The 21,424-nt window shown below is 38.1% G+C and overlaps 1 protein-coding gene across 1 annotated transcript in view; it reads left to right on the forward strand.

Annotated features, from left to right (window-relative positions):
• The window catches only part of LOC136877362 (luciferin 4-monooxygenase), a 96,653-nt gene that overhangs the window by 47,634 nt on the left and 27,595 nt on the right, over nt 1-21,424 (forward strand). The window contains exons 4-6 of the mRNA XM_067151339.2: nt 5,122-5,290; nt 14,735-15,004; nt 20,101-20,328. Coding sequence (XP_067007440.2) covers nt 5,122-5,290; nt 14,735-15,004; nt 20,101-20,328 — 667 coding nt within the window. The remainder of the gene's footprint in view (nt 1-5,121; nt 5,291-14,734; nt 15,005-20,100; nt 20,329-21,424) is intronic.

The following is a 21,424-nucleotide window of genomic DNA, read 5'->3' on the forward strand; positions in this document are numbered from 1 at the left end:
TATATTTCAGTTTTAGTAGGAATGTAGTTCATTACTTAATGATAATAGAGTTTCTTGTTATTTCTGCAAGCTATTAAAATGTGACCCTGAAAATTTTGGTGCAACACCCAGCTTCAGATACCACCAGCTGCCACTGTTGTTGTTATTATTATTATTATTATTATTATTATTATTATTATTATTATTATTATTATTATTATTGGATTATAGTAGTTGTTAAGGATTTTAAAGTAATTTATTGCTCATCTGCTCATACTGTTTCTGAACTGCTTATTAATACTACCACTAAGCTTAGCAGTATAGTATATTACGGGGCTGGCCACAACGAGGCTCGCAAGCCGCATGCGGCTCTTGAGTCAGTCTTGTGTGCCTCTTGACACCAAGCTTAGAGGAAAATTAATTGATATAATTAATGGAAACTAGTTGATAGTTGCCGGCGGCAGTCAGTAACAGCGATATTCCGCTTAACGTTATTAGCACTGTAGGTCAGTGGTGAGAGACGGGAGGTGAAAGTAGTTCCAGGGCCTTCCATTAGATAGTGCCTAGTGCTTTTAGCATGATAGTGCATCAGTGAGTCAGTGTCGTGAGGTGAAGCGAGTCACGTTCACTTGTAGTGTACTTTTCTGTGTGCAGTTGTTGTGTGCTGTTTGAGTACAGTTGTAGCCTGGTGTCCTAACAGTTACGATGCTGTGTAGGAAGCATAAATATGAAGAGGAAAATCAAGTTTGTAATACTAACTGGGAGAAAGAATTCATTTTTGTAGAAAGAAACAGTAAGCCAATGTGACTTTTGTGTCAAATAACTTTGTCACAGTTCAAGACCAGTAACCTAGAACACCATGATGCTAACCACAGCGGTTTCAATAAGGATTTCCCTGTTGGCTCTCGGTTAATGAAAACAAAACTGAAATCACTAAAGGAAAAACTTCATAGTCAGAGTAGGGTTATGTCAATTTTTACCAAGGAAGCAGATTTGACAACCTAAGCTTGCTTTATCTTGGCTTTTAATATTGCAAAAGAAAAAAGAATCCTTACACAAAGGGGGAGTTTATTAATAAGAACATGGAACAGGTTATTTCTGTTTTAGAACCTGAAAATAAGGAACTGCAGAAACTGATCCACGAAATGCCCGTCGCTAGACACACAATAGAGAGGCGAGTTTCTGTTATTAGTGTGTATATTTTATATACTTTACAAAAATGTCTAAGTGAGAGCTCAGCAGTACGTCTGGCTCTGGACGAGTCTACTGATATCAAATATAAACCACAACTAGCCATATTTTTGAGGTATGTGTCAAAGGACTTGGAGGTGGTTGAAGAACTTTTAGACCTGGTTACTTTCAAGGATGCTACTCGTAGTTTTGACATTAAAGGAGCCCTGGATGGTGTTTTACAGAAAAACTCAGTGCCTATCTGTAATATTGTCAGCACTGCCACCGATGGTATACCATCTTTGACTGGCACAAAACAAGGGCTTATTGGGCTTTTAAATGCTGACTACCGTATCTGCTCAAGTGCCAAAGCACATTGACAGTTCAAATCTTTTATAGAAGATATGAACAATGATGAGCTTCATATCTTGGTAATGCTTAGTAAGATGGCTATCAGTATGCAATGTTCTTGGCAGATTTTTTGAATTACTTGATCCAATCAAACAGTTTATGGAAGAAAAAGGAAAATATTTCCCTGAACTTACTGAACCCCAGTGGTTGTTAGATTTGGCTTTTTACAGATGTGGTCCAGCATTTAAAAATGCTAAACATATCTTTACAAGGAAGAGAAAAACTTATTTTTGATTTAGCGCAAACTGTATTTAGCTTTCATAGCAAGTTAAAGATTTTTGGGAAAGGCCTTCAGACTAAAACATTTGCTCACTTCAAATGTTCGAAGAAAATTACTGAAAGCCTTCCTGACGTTCAGGTGGAAACTAAAATGTCTGGCCTTGCTGAAGAAATCAATGGTAGATTTAATGATTTGAGATCACTTCAACCTAGAAAATCCTTTTGCTGTTCATATTGTGGGAGATGGCTGTCCTGTTTCATCACAAATAAAGGATAGAACAGCTCTAGAGCTGGAGCTACTAGAACTGCAAGAGGACGAAAGACTGAAAGGATTCAAATGAAGTGGCGTTTCTACCATAGAATTTTGGAAGATTGTTCCAAAAGAAAAATACCCATTAAAAAAGAGTGTGCTAAGAGACTTATCTCAATCTTTTGGACTACTTATGTGTGTGATTCACTGTATTCAATGCTTAAATTCATTAAATCTAAATATCGATCTGCACTAACTGATCAACATTTAAGTGAACTTTAGTGAACTACGCTTACCAATTATCAGCCAGATTTCAAATAAACTAACAGCAAAAATGAACACTTGAAAAAGCACTTCTCTAAAGTAAAATCTCATTCCTCGGTGTGTACCTGAACAATAATGTTCTGTGTAGTATAGAAAATAAATGTTCCTTCATTTGTTATAAAATGAAAAACCTGTCTTCATTTTATAATACATTTTCTAAACATGCTCCCAATTTTTGGTCTCATAAATTTGCGGCTCCCAAAATTACGGTTGGTGGCCACCCCTGGTATATTACTATTCCCTTACAATCTCCTCCTTATGACCTGGATTCCTACATACCTGAATAATAAAAGAAAAGACACACTGTCCAGTTCAAGTCCAGTACCCTGTAGGCTGCCAATAGAAGTTCAAACTAAATTTCAAAATTGCTGTAAATATTAGCCTGATCCACGGTTTAGGGCAAGTCTGCCTCTTACCCAGAAGCCCCAGGTTCAATTTCTGGCCAGGTCAGGGGTTTTAAATTAGATCTGAGGGCTGATTTGAGGTCAAATCAACCTACATTTATTTATTTGGTTTCTTTCGAGTAGCAAAGTTAAAGCACCCGGCCCTCTCTTACATTTAATCACATATGTGAGAACAATTGAGGAGCTATCTGATGATCAGATAGCAGTCCTGGTCTAGAAAGCCAAGAATTATAGCAGAATACATCACGCTAATCACATGTCACCTTGCCTTTGGGCTGAGCATTGACTCACTTAGTAGGCCAAGGCCCATCAGAATTGTAGCACCATTAGGTTTATCTATAAATTTAATATTCTTTATTACGCTTTGTTATGTGATTATCCAGACAGCGTCAATTGTAGCACTTTCCTGCTGGCTCCGCCCGCAATGCACAAAGTATGGTGTTGTTCGTTACTATCCTCACGGATGTATTTACAAAGTTTCGAGTTAATGAAATAAAGCGCATGATCTGCTGTGGTAATAGAATGTAATATTATGTCAACAAAACACTTGAAAATACATCACACAAAGAAATTGAATTAAACGTTCCCTGGACAACACTATGCGCTAAACTGTTAAAAAGTCCTTCAAAGATCTTTGTCATGGAGACAAATGTACTCATAACTTTTCTCAGAATCTACCCATTTAAGTAGTTATTATCTCAAAAGAAATCGCTTGATCCACTGAGTGTTTTTATACTAAAACGAACTGCATACCTGAATTAGAACGAATGATATGATTGCTTCAATGAGAAAAAATGTTGAAGAAATGAGACGTCAAATTGAATGTGCACTCATAACTTTCCTCAGAATCAACTAATTTGAATAGTTAAGAGCTGAAATGAAAGAGCTTGATCCACTGAGTGTTCTTAGACTAAATTAACTCCGTACCTCAGTTATAACCAAAGACATGATTGTTTCAAAGAGACAAAAAATTGAAAAAATCAAATAATTTGAGGAAGGCAGAAGATAAGTGATTTATAGTACCTGATGACAAATCTGTGCATGAATACCTTTCAGTTAAAAAATGAAGGAAATCAATCAGATAGAATGGCTGGATTGACTGCAACGTGACCTCGAAAATGTTGTGAGATGGACAGCAGGCAATGGTATGTTGATAAACGGGGTTAAAAGTCAGGTTGTGAGTTTCACAAATAGGAAAAGTCCTCTCAGTTTTAATTACTGCGTTGATGGGGTGAAAGTTCCTTTTGGGGATCATTGTAAGTATCTAGGTGTTAATATAAGGAAAGATCTTCATTGGGGTAATCACATAAATGAGATTGTAAATAAAGGGTACAGATCTCTGCACATGTTTATGAGGGTGTTTAGGGGTTGTAGTAAGGATGTAAAGGAGAGTGCATATAAGTCTCTGGTAAGACCCCAACTAGAGTATGGTTCCAGTGTATGGGACCCTCACCAGGATTACCTGATTCAAGAACTGGAAAAAATCCAAAGAAAAGCAGCTCGATTTGTTCTGGGTGATTTCCGACAAAAGAGTAGCGTTACAAAAATGTTGCAATGTTTGGGTTGGGAAGAATTGAGAGAAAGAAGAAGAGCTGCTCGACTAAGTGGTATGTTCCGAGCTGTCAGCAGAGAGATGGCGTGGAATGACATTAGTAGACGAATAAGTTTGAATGGCGTTTATAAAAGTAGGAAAGATCACAATATGAAGATAAAGTTGGAATTCAAGAGGACAAACTGGGGCAAATATTCATTTATAGGAAGGGGAGTTAGGGATTGGAATAACTTACCAAGGGAGATGTTCAATAAATTTCCAATTTCTTTGAAATCATTTAGGAAAAGGCTAGGAAAGCAACAGATAGGGAATCTGCCACCTGGGCGACTGCCCTAAATGCAGATCAGTATTGATTGATTGATTGATTGATTGATTGATTGATTGATTGATTGACTTTAGTTTTCATAAAAAAAAATTAATATATAGATTTAATATTCTTTATTACGCATTGTTATGTGATTATCCAGACAGCGTCGATTCTAGTAAGTGTTGATCAGCTAAAGTCTTCAAAGTTTCAGAAAGGCAGAGGAAATTTCTGAGGTGTGGAGGGGGGAGGGTTGTTCTGGACCCCTGGAAACGCTATCTGAATATGTCTTTGTTCACAACCATTTAAGTTTGGACGCACTTGTGTTTCAAAATTTCATACCTCTAGCCACCTTTTTTCCCCACACTTCCTTCCTTTCATCCTTCTTGCCCTACTCAACAAGTAGGTGCCCATAGGTACATATTACAATATTTAAGTTATAATCTAATATTGTTTCATGAGGTCACTGTATGTGATGGATATTATGAATTATGTTTCTTCATATCAGACACAAGGATGCCTATGTACAAGCAGATGATATAGTAGTAATTACATCCCCGCTATTTTGGGTGACAGCATTGCTGTATTCACTCGCTTCCATGGATCACGGTGTCCTTCTTGTGCTTGAGTTTGGCGCATCTGAGGAACATGTACTTGGTGTAATTCAGCAGCAAAAGGTAAGTCCTCTTTTACTCTAAATAAGTAAATATACCACGCTGTTTATCACTGATATATCATCGATTACAATATTCCTTATTGTAGCTCTATTTAACCACCTATATATATAAAATAAGAGCTTTGTCTGTACATTGCTCAGAATTTGAAAATAATGGTATTTCTGTATCGGTCATGTCCATAATAACAAGGAAATTCACTTTTTACTTTTCCGTAATGTCTGTCTGTCTGTCTGTCTGTCTGTCTCTCTTTTCTGTCTGTATGTATGTACACGCATCACGAGAAAACGGCTGAAGAGAATTTAATGAAAATCGGTATGTGAAGTCGGAGAATGAGCCACTACAATCTACACTATAATTCATTTTACTCACGCCGAGTGAAATGGTAGTTTAGGGGAAGGCCTAAAATTGAATTCTCAAATATTTGTATTATTAGTGGTCCTGTCGATAAATACTACATAACTAAAGTTATATAGAATTAAATTTCTGATCATTTAAGTCATACATTGTTACCGTACCACCTTTGATAACACAGATATTCATGAATTTGTATTTTTGTTGCCAAGTCCATATCAACGCCGAAAGTCGGTATATAGAGTCGGGGAATAAGAAACTACAATCTAAGTTATAAACAATTTTATTCGCCCTGTATGAAATTGCAGTTTAGGGGAAGGTGCCTATCTTTTAATTTTTAAATAACTATTGTTATTGCTCCTGTCAAAAAGTACTTTTTATTAAAATACAATACCACACGCTTTAATTACAGTACTGTAATAAAGTTATTGTATACTGTCAATAGCAGTTCTGAGAATCAAGTTACACCAGAAGATGGATTTAATGCATAGATGGTATCATGTGACATGTGGTTAGCATGATGAATCCTCTCTGCTGTTATTCCTGGCTTTTTAGGCTGGAGATGCAATCTCACCACCAGCTCCTCAATTGTTTCCACATAGGTTGAGTGGACCTGGAAGTAGCCCTCAGATCTAGGTAAACATTCCTAAACTGGCTTGGAATCGACCCTCAGGCCTCACAGAAAGAGGCAGGCACCCTACCTCTCGACCACAGAGCTGGATGGCAAAGAACTAACAAGTGACAAATCAAGTCATGTATAAGAAGGTAAGAACATGGAACAAATAATATACAAAATTATGAGTGTAAGAAGAGGAGACAAGGGCAAACATGGGAGTACTAAAGGACAAGGGCAAACATGGGAGTACTAAAGGACATGGACAATCTCCACACCTTCAAGTAAATGGGCTCTCCCCTCATCAATCCCAGTTCTTTTAAATCCACTTCTTTTCAGCCCCTGATGAGATTATTTCTGCTTCTCAGCTTCATCTGGAGGGTAGACATTAGCACTCACTGAAGAACCACCTTGACAGTCTTGATGTTGGAAGTTTAGGATAAGAAAGCTGTATTAAGGCAGAAAAAGGGAAGAGACAAAAATGCAGATGGTAAAAGACTCGGAACACAGAAGAAGAAAAGATCCCAAGTCAATATAAATAATGGAAAGGGGGAAAAAACCAAGCATTGTCCTGCAAAATGATAGGAGGAGTCTGCAGAACGCACTGCTGGTCGCAGATTATTTTCCAAAAATGAACAGTAATACTGCACATTCACAGTATGGGGTAAATTTTCATTCATTGAGAAGGGTGTGAAGGAGTGGAACAGTTTACCAGGGGTAGTGTTTGATCCTTTTCCAAAATCTGTACAGATATTAAAGAAGAGAATAAACAGCAACAGAGAAAATAAATGAAATATTAGAGGGCATTCGACCAGTGCAGGTTAATGTAAATAAAAAATGTGTGTGAATAAATTAATTCCATCGCCTGGTCTAAGGAGTTTGGACAACCAAAGTAGGGGACTGCCTGTAGGGGTGAAGTACAGTGGGGCTTTGAGGGCCCTGGGACCGCTACGGTAGCTGTGAAGACCCTTCAGGAACTCTGAAAAGTGGTGGCAAAAGGGGCTCTGATTAAGATGCAGCACGTCGTTATGCTACTTAGGTTCCAGAATGGGTAAAAAAATAAATAAGTAAATAAATGCAATGTAAATTTTAATCTTATACCAGTTGTATAGTATCATTTGAAGTAATTTCACATACTGTATATCAGTTGACTATATTTGTAAGTAGTACAGGAGGTATTATAAGTAGAATTTTGTAAACAATATAAATTTATTAAGGATGAGCTGTGTGTTTAATAGAAAACATTGTTAGCGTAAATTGTATAATATTGTATTTTGGGAAAATTTTCTTCTCTTGTTGATTTAATATTTAAGTTAGTGTTTGACAATAATGTATTTTAGTGTACCATTTGCCACTGAGGTAGACACCTCATTTGCAAATAAAGAGATTTTGATTTGATTTGATCTCTATCGTACACCAGAATCAACATCACGTTCACATTGCTGGGATTCTGGCGAACTAATGTTTTTTGTGGGGACCCATAATGACCCCACTCATTTGATTAGCATTTCATTTATGGCTTATATGATTGGGCCTATGTCTCATCCAGTGTAATGATACAGCATAGAGAATCTTCCCCTTTATGCTTATAGTGTTCCAAGTGGTTTTATGTAGTGTCATATCATTGCCACTGCTGCATTTCCATCAAATGGTGAAGAACTCATCACGATGTAGTTTTTCTCATACCTAGGGGATCATTTAGGATACAAAGCACAGTCTTAGGTGTTATTCATATGTCTCAATATAACTCACAAATAATTTGGTTGGTATCTGTTGCCAGCAACGCACCAACCACCTGCATGTCCTCTTCGCTGACACTATGGCAGCTCAGTCAAGACACATTGGAACCCATCAATGGAGCCACCAAGCTACTATAATACAAAGCAATGCCTATTCCCCCCATATCTCACAAAGATCTTGAAAACACTGCCGTGCTGTACAGCCACAGGAATATTCAGTCTTTATCCAACCTTGCTGTTCCTCTTTAGTGAGAGACACTGGGTTCATTCCTTAGTGTATATGCAAAAGTGTTGCCACCACTAAAGTACCAACCCTTGTAGAAAGGAACATGAAAAGGAGCACATATTATTGTAAAAACAAAGACAAGTCAGTGTGGGAAGAGGGAGCAACGGAAAGAGGAGACAGAGCTTGCATGCAGCACTTCAAGCTCACTAGCTTGTAATTATCTGCTTTTTGTTAATCACACTTTCCTTTGTACACAGATGCTACTATAGCAACTCTCCATTCATTTGGTATACAAACAGTAATCAAATAAGTACTGTATTTCAAATATGACACTGTATCCCATATATATGCCTTCAATATATCTCCAGAAGTCTTACCAATTCCAGCTGCTTCTCTAGTTTTCAACTCTTGTATCATAGGTTTCCTAGGTAAATTTCAGTACTTCATTAGTATTAGTCATAGTCACCTCTTTTACCTGAACATTATCCTTATCCAATTATCTTTACATACCACTGACCAAATACTTTTGCCTTCTGTAAATCCTCACAGTTTTCACTGTGTACATTTCCCTTGTTCATTATGATTCTTGGAACCTGTTTCTGCCTTGAAGTACAAATACATACCATCCCATTTTTTCCAAAAATTCATATGATTGTCAATTATACTTGCCATCATGTTATTCTTAGCAGAGTTTCTTGGCAAGTTCCTTGAATCTCTCCTTACTTTCACCACCATTCCTAACACTATTTCTTTCTAACCTGGACCTCCTTCTTAATCTCTGTTTGTCTATTATAATATAGTGGGTCTTTATATTTCCTTACCACCTTTAAAGGTACACACCTGTTTTCACACTCCTCCTTACCAATTGCTTTAAACCCATCTCATAGACTGTTTACATTTTTATTTAACATTTTCCACCAATCATAATTGCTTTTTACAAACCCCATCATCCCTTTCTAATCAACCATATGGTACTGCCTGATAATCCTGTCTGCTTTTACAGACTTCCTTTCTATTGCATTTATTTTTACTTAATTTTGTGATAAGTGATGGCATCTATCACTTCAGTTTTTCTATAGAGCTCCTCTGGTTTTATCAGCACTATGTCTAGAATATTCTTCCCTCTAGTTGTTTCCATCACTTTCTAATTCAGCTCTCCTTCTCAGTTCCAGATTAATTTATTAAACACTAGCAAATATACTCATGTTTCAACTATGGTATTGTAGCTTCTATACAGATTTCTAAGCAAATTACTGTGCCCACAGTGAGTAAGATTATATTAAATTGCATGTTTCTTCATGGTATCCGAGAAACAAAACAGGAAGATGCCATACGTTGTTTTCGATGTAAGGTGCACATTGGGAAAGTTTTGATGATTAATAAAAAATCATAAGTCATCCCTGTACAGGCCATAAAGGTCCCTGGAGGAGTGGAAGGTAAAGGCTTCCATTATCCGTAACCTCAGCTCTTGGTGGGGTAGAGTGGTTAGCTCTATACCCAGCTGCCTTCGCCCCCAGGAATTAACCTGGTACTCATTTTAGGTGTAGGCTGAGTGAACCTCAGTGCCATCTGCACCTCCGAAAGTGGAAATCTTGTTTCTTAAATTTTACGACTTCCTGACGGGAAATCAAACCCATGTCCTTCCGGGTGAACCGAGCTCGCCTTTACCACCTTGGCCAGGCAGCCCCTTTTGATGATAATGGCAGGCCATATTTCCTACTGCCATTCACAATCGAGTTCAGGAGTTTCTAATATGACGGCAGGCTCACTTGGCAACTGCCATTCATAATAGAGGTGGAGAGTTTTCATTATAAAGACAGGCCCCTTTTCCTAATGCCATGCACAATCAAGTTGGAGAGATTTCATTAAAATCAAGAAATGCAGCGCTTTGTAACGTATAAAGAATTAAAATACAACAATAAGTCATAGGACCAAAGTTGAAGATCTCTCCAAATTCAGCAGCAATTGTATAACCTGTTTTGTGAAATGATTTACCATTTAGCCAGCAGTTGCCCTAAAATGAAGGTCTGCACTGTCATTAAAATTGCCTCCATATTTTGATATTTTCTGGGACCAAAATGTTATACATTTGAAAAGATTGGAATTTTTCCTCAAAGGAAAGAGCGTCCAGGTTTCGGGATTAACACTCACATACATACAGAATAATTAAGGAAGAAAGTAATACAGTTAAGAAAGTTGATATTAACAGAAAATAGGATTATAACTGAGGACAACTGGATAGGACAAATATATAAATATCAAGTGAATGTATTGGAAAATGGAATGTCCCTTAATAAATTGTGATGATATGAGTCACAGATATAAGAAGGCAGTAACAGAGGAGAAATTTAGTGCAGGTATTATTAGGTAAACAGGTAAGAAGATGACTAACAGTGTTTTTACTTATGCCTAAATAGGCAAGGCAGAGGCAAGGAATTAAAGTGAAAAACAGAAGTAGAACAAAAATACAGTAAACATTATAGCAAATGCCAAAAAACACATTACGGTGTGAAATAATTCGTTGGGAGAAGGGAGTGAACACTATTTAACAGATACTGAGAAAGCAAACCTATTTAGTAGCGAATTCAGAGATTTAGTAGATGATTGTCAGGAGTTGGAAACCGAAACAGAAGATAGAGAGTGAGAGAGACAGAGGGAAACAAGAAGCTTCTCATTCACAAATGAAGATATTTTCATAGAAATCAACTGCTTCAGCAAGGAAAAGCAGCAGGAAGTGATCAAATTACTGGGGAGGTGTTAAAGACAATGGGATGGTACATAGTGCCTTATTTAAAATTTCTCTTTGACTATGTCATAAATAATAGTGTAATACCAAAGGAATGGAAGGAATCTATAATAATACCAATTTATAAAGGAAAGGGTGATAAAAGGAAACCAGAGAACTACAGACCAATCAGCCTGACCAGTATAGTTTGTAAAATACTGGAGAGTTTAATAGCAAAGTACATCAGAGGGATATGTGATGATAAAAATTGGTTCATGAGGAGCCAGTATGGATTTAGAAAGAAATTTTCTTGTGAGGCACAACTGGTGGGATTTCAGCAGGACATATCAGATCAATTGGATTCAGGAGGCCAGTTAGATTGCATAGCCATAGATCTTTCCAAAGCCTTTAATAGAGTGGAACAGGGAATATTATTAAAGGAATTGGAGGGAATAGGATTGGACGTAAGGGTTACACGTTGGATAAAAACATTTCTAAATTCAAGGGTTTAGAAAGTCAAAGTAGGAAATAATGTATCACAGGAAGAGAAAGTTTAGAAGGGAATTGCACAGGGTAGTATAATCAGTCCGTTACTTTTCTTAATATACGCAAATGATTTAGGGAACAATATAACATCAAAAATAAGATTGTATGCAGATGATATAATTGTTTATAGGGAAATAAATAACATTGAGGATTGTTGAGAATTACAAAGGGACCTTGAGAGTATCCAGCAATGGGTTGAAGAGAATAATATGAAGGTTAATGGAGGCAAATCAATTGTTACAACATTTACAAACAGGAGTTTTAAAACTGAATTTGAATATACTTTGGATGAGGTAGTTATCCCAAAAGATGACAAGTGCAAATACTTAGGTGTGAGATTTGAAAGTAATTTTCACTGGAAGGGTCATGTGGATGACATTGCTGGGAAAGCATACAGATCGTTACATGTCATAATGAGGCTACTTAAAGGATGCAACAAAGAATTAAAAGAGAAAAGTTACTTAAGTATGGTTCGTCCATTATTGGAATATGCAAACAGTGTTTGGGATCCTCACCAAGAATACCTAATAAAAGAAATAGATAGTGTGCAGAGGAAAGCAGCAAGATTTGTAACAGGGGATTTCAGGAGAAAGAGTAGTGTATCAGAAATGTTAAAGGAACTTGGGTGGGAAACTTTAAGAGAAGGGAGAAAACTAGACTTATAGGATTATATAGAGCCTATACAGGAGAAGAAGCATGGGGAGATATCTGTGAGAGGCTTCAGTTGGAAAATAATTATATTGGCAGGACTGACCACAAATATAAAATTAGAAAGAATTTTAGCACAAGCGACTGGTGGTGGTGGTGGTGATTATTGTTTTAAGAGGAAGTACAACTAGGCAACCATCCTCTATATAACACTAATCAGAGTGAAAAAATGGAAGGGATCCGACACTTCGAACAATGAAGATATCGGCCAAAGGAAGACAAGGGCCACGAAGGGCGTGAAAATGAAAGACTCCCTAGCCCTCGCAAAGCTAATAGCGTCGGGGTCAGAAAAGAACAAGAGTTGACCAAGGGAGGTCGGATAGGATAGATGAAAGTGAGGAGCCTGGCACAAGTAAGTGGAAGCAATGCCAGGACTCAGCTGAGGGCCCCGTGGTCGCCAACCCACGCTCCAAAGTTCAGAGCCCCTGGGGCCAAGCGACTGGGGTAAATTTTCATTCATTGGGAAGGGTGTGAAGGAGTGGAACAGTTTACCAGGGGTAGTGTTTGATCCTTTTCCAAAATCTGTACAAATATTAAAGAAGAGAATAAACAGCAACAGAGAAAATAAATGAAATGTTAGAGGGCATTCGACCGGTGCAGGTTAATGTAAATAAAAAATGTGTGTGAATAAATTAATTCCATCCCCTGGTCTAAGGAGTTTTGACAGCCAAAGTAGGGTACTGCCTGTAGGGGTGAAGTACAGTGGGGACGTCAAGGGCCCTGGGACTGCTACGGTAGCTGTGAAGGCCCTTCAGGAACTCTGAAAAGTGGTGGCAAATGGGGCTCTGGTTAAGACGCAGCAGGTCGTTATGCTACTTAGGTTCCAGAATGGGTATGAAAAATAAATAAATAAATGCAATGTAAATTTTAATCTTATACCAGTTGTATAGTATCATTTGAAGTAATTCCACATACTGTATATCAGTTGACTATATTTGTAAGTAGTACAGGAGATATTATAAGTAGAATTTTGTAAACAATATAAATTTATTAAGGATGAGCTGTGTGTTTAATAGAAAAAAATGTTAGCATAAATTGTATAATATTGTATTTTGGGAAAATTTTCTTCTCTTGTTAATTTAATATCTAGTGTTTGACAATAATGTGTTTTAGTGTACCATTTGCCACCAAGGTAGACACCTCATTTGCAAATAAAGATATTTTGATTTGATAATGGGCTACATTCTGCAATACTTTTAAAATATCAACAGCCCCCCTTAGTGCTATTTGAGGATGATTTTAACCTGCAACAGCATTCCTCAAATATCCCGCAAAATGGCAGCTTGATATCTCTATCACTTTCTACCGAAGGAACAACCACGAGTTTACAGGAAAGATGGCGAAAATGGCATTATGTTACTTCCCTGCTGGCAAGCAACCAGAGAAGTTGCCAGGGTAACTGGTAGGTTTGTTGTTGATCTGTCAGTCACTCAATGCAGAGCATGAAATCCGTAGAAAATACGAATTTTCTCAGTCATTTGAAGAGTAAGCAAAATTAGGTACATAACAAAAGTTGTTTAAAATGAAGGGATGTTTCACATATAGTCCACGGATTTTACAGAAAATCAATAGGATAAGAGAAAATGGAAGAAAACTGTTCTGGTATTCCTATAAACCTGAAGTCATTTAGTGATTTTTAAATAATATGCATACTGATATCTAAATCTTCCCCTGGATGAGTGTACTCTAAATATGAAGTTTGATTGAGATCAACCCAGCCGTTTTGCCATGAGGGTGGAACAAACAGAAAAACAGACATGAAAGCTAACAACCACTGATATGGTCTTGAGTTGACCTAAAAAGGATAAATATCTGAAAAATTGGCAAAACAAATGAAATTACAGACAACGGACCCCCTACAACTTTATTTATATGGATTTGTTAGTGATGTTTTCTGTCAGTCGCATTACATTCCCAGTTAACATATGGTAACTTGAGATAACCTGCTACAGTTGCATTCTTTTCTGTGTCATTCCTCATATAATTTAATATCTTATTAAGTAATTCTGCATCAGCATAAATTCTTCCAAGTCTGTACACCACAGGAACATCAAGTTGCCTAGATGAGCCTTACACCTAGAATTTAATATTTTGTATTTTAACTTTTCCATAGCTTACAAATTATTCTTTCACCAGTACGAATACTCTCCCTCCTGCTGAGTCTATCCTGTCTCTACAAACTCCAGTTGTGGGAGAAAATTTCTGTATCTGTAATATCACTTCTTAGCTATGATTCAATTCCTATTACAATATCTGGTAAATACATATCCTTAAATAACTTACACCTTTCCTTACAGTACTTCTACATTTTAACACCAACAACTTTGTATCATTCTCATTTTACTTGCCATTCCCCATTCCCTCATCACCACTCCCTAGTCCACCCCATTTCCCTAAATGTGCCTCCCTATAACTACTCTAAACAAACCTTCTAACATGTATGTACCACTGCTGTTCAAATAAAGGCCATCTCTGCTCAAAATGAGAGACTCAAGTTTCAAGTTATGTAGTAAGAGGGATAACTGGTTTGTTTCAGGCAACAGTACTCTTCACCGCAAGCAATTTTGCATTGTCCATAGCCAAACAACCTTCACTGAATTCTTATGACTTCTCAAGATTACGAATTGTGATAGCTACAGGAACAGCTATGGCCATGGATACCCAAATACTGGTGGAGAATTTCTTTGGAGCATCTGTTGTACAGTTGTATGGAATGACAGAGATTCTCATTGCTACAGGAATGACAAGGAAAGGTCAACGCATATTGGGTTCAGTTGGGTTGCTCGTACCCACCATGAAACTCAAGGTTGGTTTTAAACCTGTTAGATGAATATTTCATCCTAGTAATCAACAGGGTAAACTAAAGGAATAAGTAAGAGATTATGACACTACCTATAAATGCCATGAAGTTATATGATAAAAGTTTTTAAAAATGTACAGGATGAATCAGCAAAGGTGTTTACCTCAAATAATTCATAAACTACTGAAGATATTGAAAGAATGTTTTCACTTTCAGAATGTTATCAAAGGGCTTGTAATTGGTCTCACAATATTTTTCTAGGCTTCATATGTGAAACGGTATAATGGTACTAACCATGATTTTAATAAAAATAGAACAACATAGTTTTCTGCATCTAACATTAGATATATGGACAATACAAGTTTAGAGGTACAATAATTTTCAAGATCTGACTAGTACTTCTCGAGAAACTAGAATGTCTTCAAATGGGCTTTGTTTGCCAGCTGTGGGTCATCATTTTTTTTTTTTTAATGTCGCACCAACACAGAGAGATCTTATGGCGACGATGGGATAGGATAGGCCTAGGAATTGGAAGGAAGTGGCCATTGCCTTATTTAAGGTACATCCCCGGCATTTGCCTGGTGTGAAATTGGGAAACCACGGAAAACCATCTTCAGGGCTGCCGACAGTGGGGCTCGAACCCACTATCTCCCGATTACTGGATACTGGCCGCACTTAAGCGACTGCAGCTATCGAGCTCGGTGTGGGTCATCTTAGGTGGCCAAGATACACACTACCATTTTATGACTGTTAGGTGGTGGTGACCATTATTTTAAGAGGAATGGAAACAAGAATGAAAAATAAATTGAACTTATAACTTGTTCAGTGAATGAATTTTTAAAATGAAAAATAAAACAACACATAAATGATCCTGAAAAGCCAAAATGGACACAAACACATCAAAATGGAATGCAAGTTCCCTGAGTAGCAGAATACTTTAAATATATAAGCTTTCTCACACATAAAGCAAATGATGTAGTATTCTTATCATTGGCTAGTATGATTTCAAATGTTTCCTGCAGACTGAGGTTCCATCTTAGGTCAAAGAGATTGAGCACTCTGTGAAGAAGTGGTTCATGGTGAATTCGGCACCACATGAACACACTGGGGTCTTCCCTCTTTAGAGGGTACAAGTATGTAGATCTTCCATGACCTATTCTCAGCCTACACAAAACAACACTCTCTCTACATGAAGGCCAGAATGAGGACCACCTCATAGCAGTTTTTTTCTTAATTACTCTCAGCTTGTTGGGAGTTCAGAAGCTAGTCACTCTATTTCCCAGGATACCAAGATGGTTTGGTGCAGTTGAGTGGTAGGAGTACTAATTTCTTTGCAGCTTCCTCTGCCTGAAATCCTCATGTGGCTGGGAAGCCATGCAAAGGTGATTCAGGTGCAAGTATCACACAACCTGGATAGAAGTTCATGGATCTGCTGCTCTGGCATGTGTTGTGGGAAACATATAAATAGACTGCAGACAGCTTAAGGGGTCGATACACATGAGAAAGTGGCCTTGTTTGTGCCTAAGCATGATCTCCAGGACTTCTAAAATGCTGCAAAACTCCGCAGTGTATATGTTACAGATGCTAGTTAGCAAGAACTTGGTGCTGACATCATCAGAAATGAGCGAGCATCCAATATTTGCTCCTAACTTGGCACCGTCCATGAAGACGAGTTGTGTCTCTGCATACTGGTAAACTAAGTCATGGGAAGTCCGGCCCCGCGGTGTAGGGGGCGACGTATCCACCTGTCACCCAGCAGCCCCGGGTTTGATTCCCGGCCAGGTTAGGCATTTTTAATTGTAAATGATTAATATCCCAGCCTTGGGACTGGGTGTTTGTGTCGTCCTTAATGTTCCTTTCCTCACATTCAACACTCTACACTTCTGCAATTACACTTACATGGAGGTTCCTAACATATGGTGATAGTAGTAGCAAAAGATCTGCAGAGGTCGACACCACGAACAAATATCATTAAAAGAAAAAAAAAAGGGAATACCTCTGATAAACAGAGGTATCCATGTTCACCTTAGGTCCACAGAGTAGATCTAGCTATTTATCTGGTAGAGAAACTAACCGTGGAGGTACGAGGCATGTTTTTTAATTAAGGGCCTTTTTGTTGTAGACACGAGTAGTTTGCACGCATTGCAAAGAGCATGTGCGTCATGTGCCATTACGCCTCGGGAACAATGGTGCTCAGTTGCAACTCTGTTACTAACCTGTACAGTTCTGTTCTGTGCTTGCTCAAATGTTCAAGATTATCGACTCGCACACCCTGTGTGAGGTTCGGTCAGCGATACGGTTTTTGACAGCAAGGAACCTGTCTGCTGCAGACAATCACCGACAGATTTTCGAAGTCTACGGTGCTAATGCTATGAGTGAAGGCAAAGTGCGTAAGTGGGTATGAGACTTCAAAGATGGCCTAAACAATGTCCACGATGAGGCCCGCTCCGGTCGCCCATCTCTGATCAGACGATTTGGTGGCTTCAGTTGAAGCGAAGGTTCGTGAGGACAGGCGCTTCACAATAACAGCTCTCTCAAATGCCTTTCCTGACGTGTCTAGGTCACTGCTTTACAAAATTGTTTCTGAAAACCTACACTTAGGAAACTGTGCTCCGGTTGGGTCCCTAAACTCCTAACGAAGTACCACAAAAACAAAAGATTTGAGTGATCGATGACGTTTCTGACTCGTTATGCCGAAGAAGGTGACGACATGTTGAGTCAGATCATAATGAGAGAGGAAACATGGGTACATGGGTCTCGCATATCACACCCAATCGAAGCAACAGAGCATGGAATGGAGACACACACATTCGCCTGTAAAGGTGAAGGCCAAACAGACTCTGTCCCAGCGCAAGATCATGGCGTCTATTTTTTGGTTATCAGAGCAGGCGGCAAGTTTCTATGAAGAAGGTATTCCAAACTTAGTTGTAAAGTATGATAAATGTTTAAACAAACTTGGCGGCTATGTTGAAAAATAGAGTAAAGTAGGTCATCAGCCTGTATTAGTACCTCTTGTGATATTGGATATCAAAGAGTCATTGATAGTTTCAATGTTGCAGCATTTCACAAATTCTGGCAGTGTATATGAGGAGCATCTGTTGCCATCTCCTTTGTAAAGTTGGAACTTCTGATTCAGTGAGTAGGCTCGGAATCAGGCTAGTCCAGAAAACTCTGGTTGTCAACCTACAGTAACTCCACTATGATGTACACTGTTTAAATAGCTCATTGCTGAACCATACGTTGCACTGCCACATTCAATATAGGGAAGAATTATAGCCATGTAACACTGCATGGTCAAAAGAAACACACTCTCTCTTAAGCATGTAAATGTTTCTTCATGCAGACAACCTTGAAATGATGGATATGAAACTGTCCTCAGTCTCTTATCAGAATGAAGTTTCAGAAACCTACAGTAGGATGATGTTTTGCAAGTGGAGCTCCAGGTCAGGCAGATGCACAGGCCAATGTTGACAGATGTATACAACTGAGGTTTTCACCATTGAAAGTGAAAACTGTGTTATAATGCCCAACTGTTGACTTGGTTAATAGCTTTCTGCAGCAGTCTCTCAGCAACCACCATCCTTCATGAGCTGAAATGTAAAGCTAAATTGTCCACATACAGCGATAGAATGACTGCAGTCCCAGCAGTGGCAGCTATGCTATTGAGAGCAATTCTGAATAGTGTGACACTCAATACATCCCTGAGATACTCCTTTTTCTTGAACGTAATATTAAGAAAGTTCTCAATAAACGTGGGCAAATTTCCCCAGAATCTCCACTGGTGTAGTGTGGAGATACTGTGATCCTATACCATCAGGTAATATTGTAAGCCATTTCAAGGTCAAAGAACTCAGCAATCAAGTGTCAAGTGCTCCCTCCAAAGGGAGGCCTCTGGAATAGCACTCTCCTTTCTGACCAGATGATCGGTGGCAGACCAATGAGAGCAAAAACAACATAAGTAATTCATCAGGCAGCCTCTCTCCCCTACAACCTGTGGTTGTGGGCACCATCCTTTCAAGCAGCTCTCAAAGACCATTCGTTAGGCAGATTGGCCTATACCTATCCCAAAACTTTGGATCTTTACCTTGCATGAGGTATTGGTATCACAACACCTTTATGCCACTGACATGGAAACTTTCCCTCACTCCATATTCTATTGAATAGGGTGAAGATGTCCCTGAGACTTTGGTCACTCAAATGTATGAGCATTCGATTGTGGATTTCGTCCAGTATAGTAGCTGAATCCCTGCACAGCATGAGGTTGTTCCATAATTCCATCATTTAATCACTGTAGATAATAGGTAAAGGAAAAGAAGATACATGTGACAGCTTCTGAGGGGCTATATTATCATCCTGATGTAACATTAAACTAGTGTTTTATTTATTCTCCCTCTGTCACATAACATGAAAACAGCAAAGAATAAATTAGAGGAATAATAATATGCACATCTATTGATTTAATTGGTTTAATATCATGTCAAAATAATAATGCAGTCTCTTAGAAGCTGTCGCATATCTCTTTTTCCTTTCTCCTTTATGATTAAATCATACATTGCTATCATAGCATATTTAGGGGTACAGTAGAGAAACAAATATCTAGCTATCATAAGAAGGTGAAGGAACAGCTCATGATTCATACATAGGGCATACCTTGGCTGAATTATTAAGGACTGATTCAGATAGGGCAGACAGCTCTTGGCTGGCAAACAATGCATTTTTGAAGACATTCCATTTTCTTGAGTAATACTTGTCAGAATTGGAAAATAATTACACCCCTGAATTTGTAGGCCCATATTTTTAATGCTATATATATAGATATAAGTGTAGTTCCATTAAAATAAAAGCCACATTTATTACCATTGTCTCTGCAGATATGGACACCTTGGAGAAGAACTTCAAGTCTGATTGTGAGCCCCTTGGTAACAGTACTGAAAGTGAAAACAAGTCATGTGAGGATATTTTAGCTGACTGACTCTGCTTCCTCCTTCAGCCAACTCATTTGAGAGATCTGATTTCTTTTTCTTAATCTTCTTTTAGTCTAAGAATGAACATTCCTTGTGTTATATTTACTTCATTACCAGTCATAAATATATGATTTTCAGATAGTGGACCCAAATACAGGCATTTCCCAGGGTTGTGGGAAAGTTGGTGAACTGCTGTTCAAGGGCCCACAAGTTAGTCCTGGATATCTTAATAACCCTGAGGCTACTGCTGCAACATTTGATGCTGAGGGCTGGGTGCACTCTGGTGACATTGGTTATGCAGACTCTGATGGAAATATATTTGTTACTGGTCGCATAAAGGACATCATGAAATATCGTGGACACCATGTATGTATTGTAGCAGAATTTTATCTTGATACTAGCAAAAGTACCCGTGCTTCGCTACGGTATTCTATATTGTATACGGATATCTAAGTAAATTACAGTACATGCAGTGAATAAGATCTTCTTTAATTCCATATCTCTGAGCGTTATCCGAGAAACAGCATAGGAAGGTCCACTTACGTTGCTTCTAATTTAAAGAGCGAGTTGTGGAGTTGTGACGATAACGGCAGGTCCACTTTCCTACTGCCATTCGCAATCAATTTTGGGAATTTTCATTATAATGGCGGGCCCCATTGCCTGCTACGCGGTCACAGTATATTTGGGGAGTTTTTCTTGCAATGAGAGGCACCATTTCCTACTTCCAGACACATAACAATTGAGGAATTTTTTTTTAAAATGACAGGCACCTTCCCTACAGCCAGTGAACATTGAATTGTGCTGTTATCAATATAATGACAGGCCCTTTTTCCTAATGCCAGTCAGCTTACTGCCACTCACACAGAGTTGGTGAGTTTACATTAAATAGCAGGCCTCTTTGCCTAACGTCAAGCACATTTTAGATAGGTAAATTTGTTTATAATTGTGAGCACCCTAGCCTACTACCAAACACAATCGGGTAAAGGAGTTTTGAAAAAAGGAAAATATTCATTATAATGGTACACAAGATTTGGAGAAAGACCCCATTCATACTGCCAGTTAAAGTTGATGTGGGGGGGGGGGGGCACTGATTACAATAGCAGACGCTGAGAGTCATTATAGATTTTAAAGTATTAATTACAAAGGCACGCACACCCTTTCTGGATCACTACAAATCGACTTCAATGAATAAATGTAGATCGACATATGAAAGTATGTGCATTTTTACATTAATTTGAAGATTAACTGCTCTAAAAAGTACATGATATCGACAAACGGACTGTAGGCCTATGGTAAAGTTTACAGATGTAAAAGTTGGTATTTAGAATCTTCTTTAAAAATAAGGAAATACATTTTTTTTTTTCTTCAGAAAATCCCAATAGGAAGGGTGAAAAATGGTGAAAAAGGGGTTGAATACCTTTAATCAGGATACCGGTACTTATATCTCAGAAAATGAAGATAT

Source organism: Anabrus simplex, chromosome 1, assembly GCF_040414725.1.
Source record: "Anabrus simplex isolate iqAnaSimp1 chromosome 1, ASM4041472v1, whole genome shotgun sequence".
In the NCBI taxonomy this organism is placed as follows: domain Eukaryota; kingdom Metazoa; phylum Arthropoda; class Insecta; order Orthoptera; family Tettigoniidae; genus Anabrus; species Anabrus simplex.